The 10,305-nt window shown below is 45.1% G+C and overlaps 1 protein-coding gene and 2 non-coding genes across 5 annotated transcripts; all 3 read right to left on the reverse strand.

Annotated features, from left to right (window-relative positions):
* Positions 1-167: 167 nt before the first annotated feature.
* On the reverse strand, positions 168-9,982 carry TCF24 (transcription factor 24). Of its 3 annotated transcripts, XM_068672018.1 has the most exons (9): positions 9,780-9,982; positions 9,559-9,645; positions 8,924-9,015; positions 7,533-7,908; positions 3,364-5,362; positions 2,419-2,532; positions 1,876-1,971; positions 1,040-1,135; positions 168-527 (listed from the first exon to the last, which is right to left on the reverse strand). In XM_068672018.1, the coding sequence occupies exons 4-5, from the start codon at positions 7,881-7,883 to the stop codon at positions 5,249-5,251; spliced, it is 465 nt and encodes a 154-aa protein (XP_068528119.1). In that variant the 5' UTR covers positions 7,884-7,908; positions 8,924-9,015; positions 9,559-9,645; positions 9,780-9,982; the 3' UTR covers positions 168-527; positions 1,040-1,135; positions 1,876-1,971; positions 2,419-2,532; positions 3,364-5,248. The 3 variants fall into 3 exon arrangements, 2 of the variants coding, with proteins under 2 accessions (XP_068528119.1, XP_068528120.1); XM_068672019.1 differs by lacking the exon at positions 1,876-1,971; XR_011093030.1 differs by lacking the exons at positions 3,364-5,362; positions 7,533-7,908; positions 8,924-9,015; positions 9,559-9,645; positions 9,780-9,982 and adding an exon at positions 3,098-3,357 and having other exon boundaries at positions 2,419-2,536.
* LOC137852847 (small nucleolar RNA SNORD87) lies at positions 605-687 on the reverse strand. Its single transcript, XR_011094074.1, has one exon. It is a non-coding gene; the product is annotated as a small nucleolar RNA SNORD87 (small nucleolar RNA).
* On the reverse strand, positions 1,211-1,289 carry LOC137852846 (small nucleolar RNA SNORD87). Its single transcript, XR_011094073.1, has one exon. It is a non-coding gene; the product is annotated as a small nucleolar RNA SNORD87 (small nucleolar RNA).
* Positions 9,983-10,305: the final 323 nt, after the last annotated feature.

Genomic DNA, 10,305 nt, shown 5'->3' on the forward strand with positions numbered 1-10,305 from the left:
TTTAAAGCTGACGTCCACATTAAAAAACTGCAGCAGCAAAGTCTTCAGTTCAAATCTGGGCAAACCGAGCCGATACCAAAGACTGGTGTGCCTTCTGCTCAGGAGGTCACCCAGCAGGATCATGCTGCTACGGCTCATACTGCCTTAGCAAGGAACTACGGACACTAGAAACATAAATTCAGGATTTTATTTATGCAAACACTGCACAGTAGATGAGCAGAACAGCTGCCCCGTTAACATTATAAACACTTGTTTAGACAAGGTAACACACAAGTTCTCCTACATCTTTTAACACTTGATTTATTCAAATTTATCACTCTGAGTGCACTTCACTGTCCATGCTGAGTTGTAAGAGTGGCTGCAGGGCTACCTCTCCTCCTAGAGTCATGCTCTCACCTGAACCCCATTCAGGAGTTATTCACATTTTCACTGAACTCAGTCTTTGAATCAAGCAGCATTTCTGAGAAGAAGGGCCTCAAAAGCATTTCCGAGTGCATTTGTAAACAGTCTGAAGTGTGGATTTCTATCTGGAAAAAAAAAAGCATTTCAAATTTAGTCCATTTTCTGTAACCTTTATCAACTTTATACAAAATCACTAACTTTTACTGGCATTTCAGATTCAAAGATACACATCAATAACCAGTCAGATGGGTAAACGGCAAATCATTATTTCATCATTATGCCAGTAAAAATACTTCCATAATAGACTTAAATAGAATTCCTTTAGAAATTATTTCTGACAAACCATATTAAGAAATGTATATACTTAGAAGTTTTTTTTTTTCCCCAAGAAGAGTAGGATTTTTTATTCTTGCCTCTCCCCACCTTTTCCTCTGTGATGTTTTTAGCAAAAACTTTACGACTTGTAACAGTGCCAACCAGTCGAGAACAGAAGTATCCCTGGCTAACAGGGCACAACTTTGGCTAACATAAGCCAGTACAGCTCCACACAGTGGCACTCCGTACCCATCTTCCCCAGCTCGCAGTACGGCTTCCTGGAGCCTGAGCGCTCTGCCACCACAGCTGAAAAGCAGCTCACCTTCTTCAGCAGCCACTCTTCTGGGAGTCAGCGGAGTCTGCTGCTGGCTGTATGCACACACACAGCTTGAGGACACCGGAGGCCATCTGATGGCACCTTTAAAAGGCAGAGTAAAATCAGAAACACAGGGAGCAAGTCAAATTGGAACGTGATACTAAGAAATACTCATGAGCTGGCACATCAGATACAATGTTACTCATCAAAAAAATCAGTTGGGTAAACGGCAAAGAATTATCATCACTGTGCCAGCAAACAGCTTCCTGCCTGTGCTAAGACTCCAGGTACCAAGCACAAGGGGATTTGTTAAGCCTGTCTCAACAGATGTGCTTCTGGAAACGAAAGCAGAAGCACGTTTTTAACCATTTAGCACCAGAATGAATTTGGCAGAGCCAAAAGAAAAGCTGTCTGGGCACAAGAAACACAGGTCCCTGCTGATACATTCAAGCCCACTACTACTGTCGCTTTCCCCTTGGGCATGCATTCCACCAGACTGCTGTGGCTAAGTGCCAGCAGGGAGGGTGAGTCAAGCACACTCTACTTTAGCTGCTTGCTATCTACTAACATCTGTTCATTCTTCAAAGCAGAAGTTGTGTTTCTCGATAGCTAAAATCTAGATTCCCCGATGCTACCACAAGCATCTCCTGATTCCTTCAGGATTCAAGGACTGCAATTGCTTTGTTCTCAGGAGCAAGCATTAGATCTTCTATAACCATAACATCTTTTGCAATTCCAACTTCAAATAAAAGCCCTCAAAAATTCTCTACTATCACATGGTTTGTGTTCCAAGAACAAAAAGCAACATTTAAAGTTCACTTCAGAGTGTTTATAAACCTCACCTTCCAGTACTCTTGCTGATAGCATTCAAAGGAGAAATAGCAGCCTACTGGTCCATGCACCAGAGATCACGTAGTTTGTACAAAGGCAGAACTCAGCTGCATAATAAACAAATGGAGTCATTATATAAGCAAAAAAGTTTAGTACAACAAAGAACTACTACCTGAGGCAAGATGGCTAAGAAAATAAGGTTTATATTTAGGCTCTTAGGCCCACAATGTAATAGCCATCACAGCAGCTTGCTAGTAGAGACATATACCATGTAATGTTTTAACCAAAAATTACGAGACTTGTGACAATGCCACAGGTTGAGAACAGCAGAGCCAGTCAACAGTGCAAACGCTCAGTAATTAGTCTGTGCAAACTGTGGAATACAATCTAGGACAGTTTAAGACTTAACCCTACATGCAAATGCTCATAGTTCTCCTTGCTCCACCTGCAAGGAGATTTAAAAGCCATAAAACAGCTTCAGAAATCTAGACCTAAGGTTTCAGAGAGAGCTTTGGAGGCTTTCCTCAACATTAAGTGCAGTAAGAAACGCTCACCTCTGCAGCTCCAGAATTCACGTGACATCCTCCTGCTTGCATGATAGCAGCATAGCACAGTCCGGGCTGAAGATTCCCAGAGCCAGAAACCAGCTCATCTCCGAAATTCTTTTGCTGCCTAAAACAAGGAAAAGAAACAAATGAACCAAAGAGGTTTTATTGATGAGAACTCCGCTCTGAGCCACTAGCAGAAGGTATCAGCATTTCCCCAGGGAAAGTTAGCCAGTCTAAAAAATAGCAGTCTACTATCTGCTGACCTAATGAAAGCACTGTTGGTTTTATCATTACCTGGGGAGAAAAGCAGACAGCACTGGCTGAGATTAAGCTTGAACAGCCAGCATTTTACCTAAAAAGTTCCAGAATTAAGAGTGACCGTGGGATTAAGCTGCTCCTAATGAGCAGCCATCGCTGGGGAGCGCAGCACCCCACCAGGTACAGCCTTTAACCCTACGTCGTTTGCCCTGCTCTGGGGAGCTTACTGGCACTATCGGTTTTCCTACAGGCTGAACTCAAGGTCAGCATTTGTGCTGGAGTCCTGGGACTATCCCAGCTCTGTCAGCCCATTTGGGATCTGTGCCTACAGCCCAAACAGGGCAGGGTCAGGGTCACCGCACGACACCAGCCAAATTCCCTGGAGAGAAAAAGAGTCATTTATCTTAACAGCACGACACTCGCTCACCTTCCGAGGGACAGCTCGTAGCTTTCACAGCGCAGCCACCCCGCCGTTAAGCCGTGACTGTCACCGCAAGGAGCCCAGGGCCGCCCCCACCCCTCAGAGAGCCCCCAGGACCGGCACCGCGCCTCACACACGGCCGGGCTCCAACGCCGCCACGGGGACCAAACCCTCCCTGCTCGCCGCCACAGGGCCCCGAGCAGCCCCCGCAGCCCTCTCCCGGCTGAAGCAGCCCCGGGCAGCCGCCCGCAGCCGCCCTGGACCCACCACACGCATCCGCACGCGTCCCGCCCGGCGCTGCCTCAGCAAGGCACAAAATGGCGGCCGCCCCCCGCGGTTTTGGCGGGGCCGCGCATGCGCAGAGCCCGGCTGCGCACTGGAGGCGGGAGGCGAGAGGCGGCCCCCTGAGGGGAGAGGCGCGCACCTGAGGCGGGATGGCGCTGGCAAAGGGCAGGCAGTTGTGTTTAACCACAGGAAAATATGGGAAGTTGCCTTGCCTTAGTTACTGTTCTTTGAAAAGTAGCATTCATCCTTACAACTACATACTCATCTCTAGAAATCTGGCCTTTTCTATTTCTTTATCAGTAAACACTAGCTCATCTCCTTGAATGCTCCTCACAACTCTCATCTTTTAATAAACCACTTACAATTCTAAATAACAAATATATGTCCAAAATACCTAATTATATATACACTTCAATGTATCAATTTTACCAATACTTACCATATTTTTCATATTTCACAATAATACTCTTGTGAAAACCTCACAATGCCACACTGCAGCAAATCTCCAGGATTTACCAAACGTTACCACACTTTGCTTCACTCACATACCTCAGGCACTTCATCCACCTACTTCTAATGGCTCTCCTAACGCCAATACACACTCTTCCAAAGGACACCCCACTTTCTGGGATTTAACTTCCAATGACATGCTCTGCCTCTCTGAAAGGTATCACAAGTTTCAACCAACAATGAAATTAACACAATCTTTTTTTTTTTTTTTTTCCCCGAAATGGTCATTCTTGCCACTATTTTGTTTTCCTTTTCTCTCAATTGTACTTTAACACCACAAAGAGATCTTCAGAAAAGTTACTATAAATGCAGAATGTTATTATTAGAAACTGCTTTATACAATGACAAACTGAAGTGATACACACTTTGTAACTCAATACATATATAATATTCGGTGAATAATATTTAATATTTATGTTAACAATAAACTATATAAAAAGTACAGTGTTTTACAGAACATATACATTAGACATTATTGGTGCATTTAATTTCAATTCTTCCTGCCTAAATATAGGACACATTTAAGTGAAAAATCTGACATGAACAAGCCAACTCTTACACATCATTTCCTTCAATGCATGAACCCCCAAAAAGACAACATAAATGAACCTTGATGCCTTGAACACAAAAGTAACAATACTGGAGTAACACTTAAATTATATTTTAAACCCTGCCACACACAACACAAATATATGCATCGATACAAGCAGTACTTGATTTATTTAACTACATTTAATCTGCAGAGCACCCTGTGTTTGCTGTATGTGTGTAAATATTTTTCTTCACATTTTCACTTAAAGTGAACATGCACCTACATTTTCGAACTGTAACTACATACACTTATGACTATCTCAGCAACGAAGCCCTGTCCTGACTGCTGTCTCGCATTTTGGCCACTGCCTTCCTGCAGTGAAGAAAGTGCACACAGTTATTTTCACTGCGATTTCTAGATTTGTTGGCCCTTTTCTTTTCCAACCTAGTATTGCACTATACTTAGCCAACATCACGTTTCCCCTTCTCCCCCCTTTTTCTGTAGTTTACCTGTTAACTTCCTGTACTGGACTAGATGACAATACCTGTTGTTACCACTACTGCCTCTCTTCCTCTGCTGTATTTTGGTGCTGCCAGCTACTGCCTTCTCCTGTTCCCCCAGTTCAGATACCACCAATATCCTCTATGACAGAAACCAACAATAAGCCACATTAAGTTACTGAGCTATTAACTACAATTAAGAATCAAGTCCTTCTGATTCACAAACAGTACTTCAGGAATTATATGCTGTAGATGTGATTTTTTAACTTAAATATATATATATGGTGTAATAAATAACTTTTTTTTTTTTTTTTTTACTTCAAAATGAGATTAGTTTTGTGGATTTGTCGATGTTTCTCCTTGGCTTCCACTTTCTCCTTGTACTGAATGATTCAAAAATTGTCCTGTAGCTCCAATGTACAACCTGGAACGCATTGGCCATTTCTGCAAGACAAGAGACAAACACAGTGCTCAAACACCTTGTGGTCTCAATGCAATTCTGAGCAACACAACCAAAGCTTTAAATCTTGATGGAATCATGATACAAGAAAACAGAAAACTATTGCTATTTCCAAACAGGTTCTGTCTTGCCACTTACTGGAAAATCTCACTAGGACCTAAGCAATGCAATTGCAGCATTGGTATTCTCGCTGGGAGTAAACACTGAGGTACAGTTCCTCAAACCCTCACGAATCACTAAACAGTTGTAAGTCAACCTGGTGAGTCATCGCACCAAAATTTGTATGGTATCTGCTCTATTACTGACACAAACCAAAGCACTCCCATTGGTAGTCGCAGGGACACTCCTGCGGAGGCCCGGTGTTTGCACTGCTTGCAGCCCTTGTGTGCATACACTGGCTCATGCCAGCCTGCCTGCACAATATGCACAAGTTCTATTTTTGCAGTTCACACTTCTCAGCAGCCCTGGAAATCACCGTGCAGTCGGCGTTACTTCAGCTGTGTGCCCTTCTGCTGGAAGGGAAGAGCTCAGCTCGAGCTTGGTACGCTGCGTTGACTATTAGAGCTGGATGTTTGAAGAGATAATGGGTCACGCATATTTGATGCAAAAATACCTGAAATGGCCAGCCCGGTCTTCTTCTTTTAAACAAAACAAAACAAAAAAATGCTTTTGGGAAATGGCTGACACCTTTCCTCTGAGTAACAAAGAGGAACATGTCAAATCATCAGTGCTGCAGTTAAATCTCAAGCCTTCTATGTAAAGACACGAAGCAGAACATTCTCACATTTTAAAAACCCTAAGATCCCATTCGGTATTTTTAGTTCAAGCTTTGTGTCATGAGTTCATCACTAATAAGGCATCTGAGATATTACCTGGCTTAAAGTTAATAACCATGTTTCTTGTTCAGCGTACACACCACTATACATGGATATTTTAGTTAACACATTATTTCTATTTACTCTGCTGGATATACAACTGTGGTCACACTCCTTACCCGCACTGGCACTCTCATATCCTGCACTTTGATCTTTTTTAGGCACGTACTGTGATTTACCTGTGACACCTTCATTCCAGCTCCAACTAAAAACTAATTTACTCCCCAGAATTTTATACAGTTAGATCAGACTGACGGGATCTTTAGCAGAACTAACTACAGGTAAATGACACATAAATAGGATTATAAAAAGTAATTGCTAAATGAACCGACTGTTGCTGTATTCCAGTAGCCTGGGAAATGTGCAGCTGGGTAATTTAACTGCTTTAATAACTATTTTTTGTGCCAGCAGTACTCGGCTGCTGTTGAAAAGCGCCGTGAGAGACCTGTGTCCCCTTACCCTGGCCAAGAGAACTAACTGAAACTAGTAAGAACTTATTTTCAAATGCATCACAATGTTTATTTTTTCCTTAAATTATTGCTGTCTTCTGATTTATGTAAAGATTTTGCCTCCCTAATGAGTCTACTAATCATTGAATTGCCTAGGAAGCCTACATTCACGTCACGTTTCTTACGGTGACCAACACTGTGAACAAGGAGCTCTCTCTGAATTAGTCACTTTATAGGAATTAGAAATTACTTCACAAATTAATCTTAATTAAATCATTCTGAATTCATTAGCCTCTTAAAAAAAGACCATCAGTGCTCTAACTCACTCCCTGAGATTGGAGCCAAGGAAAACACCTCATGGTATTTCAGAGTCGCATTGGTCACTGTGCAATGCGTTTGGAAACAGTTTCCATCCCCACGTACTCTTTAAGAGCAGATCCCCTTTGGTGTCCTCTCTGCATCTCCAGCACTTATTATTATTAATTTTTTTTTTTTATAGGGGCAAGGGAAATATCAGCACATACTACATGAAGTAAATGCCTCAGAAAACCACCTTCACAGAAGGAATTAATTCACGGCCAGTAATTAATGTCACATTTTGTATCTTGGCTGCCTCGGCAGGAGACACAGCGCAGGCCTGCAGACGCTGCCATGGCTGGGGAACATCTCACCACTTCGGTGGTCCTACAGTGGTTCCCAGTGGGTTTGGTGATGGTCTCCGAGGCCTCAACACGGACACAGTAAAGCAGCCTGAAATCTTTACCTTCACCTTAATATTTTAACACCGACTATCTCCCCACTGAGGGACCCCTGCCCCTCAGCCATCCTACCTTGACCGGGTGGAGGTACCCGTCCCCCCGCAGGGCGCCCAGGCCCTCTCCCGGCGCCTCCTCCTCATCCTGCAGGCTGCGCGTCAGGTGGGCGATGTAGGTGGTGGCCAGGAGGAGCACGTCCAGCTTGGAGAGCTTGGTGTCGGGCGGCACGGAGGGCAGCGTCTTCTGCAGCTCCAGGAAGGCCTGGCGCAGGGTCTGCACCCGGCTGCGCTCCCGTGCCGCGTTGGCAGCCGCGGGTCGCCCCGGGGCCGCCCCGGCTCGCTGCCCCACAGAGGGTGGCAGGGCCTCGGGCTCCGAGCTGGGGCTGGAGGTCTCCTTGCTGCTCTCCGCTAGGTGCCTACAGTCCATGGGCAGCTTCCCCGGCGGGAGGATCCTGTAAGTGACAAGAGTGTCCGTAAAGACAGCGCACTGCCGGCTGTGGCCTCCCCTCAGTGCTCTGGGTGGGTTCTTAGTGTGCACAACAAAATAATTAACTAAACACAGCTCTCTCCCTGCCTGGAGGACAAAAAGCATGGAGTGGCATTAGGTCGACCTCACCATGCTGAAGCGAATGCCTTCCAGAAATAACATCCCAAACCCGAGTGCTGCCAGCTCTAGCAGTACTGACAGTGCCTACGGACAGGTGTATGAATGCCCTTTTGGCTCACTGTTCATAAAGCAGTCCATTTGATGCCATGCACAGGCACAGAAGCAGACTCAAACCCTTAAACATAAGCCCATAACCCTTAACATAAGCCCTTAAAAAAGCCTAAGTAGTATTACACCAACTGCTTTCTGCCAGTCACTCATGTTTCACCAATCACACGACTTTTCTGAGAAAAAAAAACAGTGCTGCCACAGTGGTTCCCATTTACAACCAAGTAAAATTAGGCTGTGGTTTTGTTTTTGTTTTTCATATCACTTGTATGATTTGCAGTGTGAGACTGTATATTTTCTGTCGATGGTCTAACAGGTGATTGGGGCTCCATTAACTGCAGAAAGAAAAATGTTATTTGCTGACACAAATGAAAATTGAGCCACAGAACACAGCACCTGTGTTTTAGAGGGGTGCAACTTGGTCCATGAGTCTAAAGGATCAGGAATGGCGTTCACCTGTCCTTGCACACCTAACATTAAGCAGGATTTAAGATTAAGCACTTGTCAACCCTAAAGTCTTGCAAACTGTATTTTGGCCATTGGGGGGCAAAAGAATCCTTTGAAAACAATGGCAGAAAACCTTTGAGCAAAGCTCGAAATACCTGCCGAAAAGTCTTCCCCAACTTCCAGAAAGCACTGCCAGCTCTACCTGTAATAAAACTCAAGTTCCTTAAGGAGTTCATTCAGTTCCCCTGTAATACACAGTCCATCATTCCTCCCCGAAGTGCAGCTCTCCGGAGCTACAGTAATACCTGAGGCAGTTGTTCTTACTCAAGCAGCCTTCCGAAGCCCTCAGGCAGCTCCTGGCTTCCCCGTGTTGGAGAGCTGCTGTTTCTGTGGTGTCCTGCGTAGACAGCAAGCACAAGAACAAGTTATTAAGGCAGCCAAAGACAATGTGATTAAAAAAATTATAATAAAATCGATACACATGAATGTCTGAAGATCTAAATTTACAGAAATTAGACTTTGACTTTGCAAACCATTTCAAACAAGACAAGGAACTCAGACAAAGATTGCAGTAATTATTACCTGTATAAAATAAAACTCACCTAAGTCTACATGAGCTTGTCTTGAATAAGGGCAAAAAAAAGCAGTCCTTAAGTTGTCTAGTTCCTTTAATTTAAAATTAAAAGAAGGTGACAGCGTATTATTTCTTGGTACCTTCCCTCGCAGTCACAGTTGGTTCTGCGCACATTTTAGTGGCAAAGAAGTTTTCCCTAATGCTGTAAAAGCCTGAGTTGCACAAGGACACGGACACACTGGGTTAGCAGTACCAAAATTCAGGCTTAAGGCAGGTTGGCATGCAATTTTGGTTTCGCCGTGTTGGTGTATAACCAAATTTAGAGCTATAATGCACATGACAGGCAGAACATAGAAAAGCATGTACCTAAAAACCGCATCTCCTCGCGCGTCCCTCTGAAGCTGGAGCTTTCCTGGCAGCAGCTTCACATCTACACGGGATGGAGCCCCGGGCCTGAAGAGAAAGAAGCCAAAACTCAGCCGTGGGCACGGGGGTGCCCCTCAGGCAGCTGCAGCAACACCCGAGGGGCCGGGAGCACCGTGCTTGTGCCCCAGGGCGCGGGACCCGCGCTCCTCCTCAGCTGAAACCTTGCGGGGCCAGCCTCCGCGGCTGACAACTGAGGCAAATAAAAACCCTCCGGGCAGCCACAAGTCCCCACCTTGCTCCCTTTCGGATTTTGTGAGAGGAGGTTTGGCTTTTAAGGCACCTCAGTACCTCCCCCCCCACCCCCCAAGAGCTCCACCGGGCCCCGGGCAGCGCCCGCCCCTCGCCGGGCGGGGCTCCCCCCTCACGGGCAGCCCGGGGCCGGGGCGGCCTCGCCTCACGCCCGGGCCCAAGGTGGAGCCCTGGGGGCTGTGGGCACACAGCTTCGGTTTTAATTTTTTTATTATTATTATTTTATTTATTTATTTATTTATTTATTTATTTATTTTGCTTTGCCTCAAACCCACTCTTTGAGTTTTCCAGCCCTGCTGCAGCTGTTGCTTCTCCTCTGGCAGAGAAGCGAAGCTCTGCGCTGTATTTAATTTCTGAGGCTCGCGGAAGAGCCGTATTTCACCTGTGATTTAGGTACAAAATGCAGGCAGTGCCTTGTTTGTCCAGGTACACTTTGCT

Source organism: Anas acuta, chromosome 2 (assembly GCF_963932015.1).
Source record: "Anas acuta chromosome 2, bAnaAcu1.1, whole genome shotgun sequence".
Taxonomy (NCBI): domain Eukaryota; kingdom Metazoa; phylum Chordata; class Aves; order Anseriformes; family Anatidae; genus Anas; species Anas acuta.

What these genes read in the sequence shown, in the direction of transcription:
- TCF24 (XM_068672019.1), bottom strand. Translation starts at nt 7,883, where the DNA reads ATGGACTGTAGGCACCTAGCGGAGAGCAGCAAGGAGACCTCCAGCCCC. An exon ending in GGTACCTCCACCCGGTCAAG is followed by an intron (nt 5,363 to 7,532) that starts GTAGGATGGCTG and finishes CTTGTCTTGCAG; the next exon opens with AAATGGCCAATGCGTTCCAG.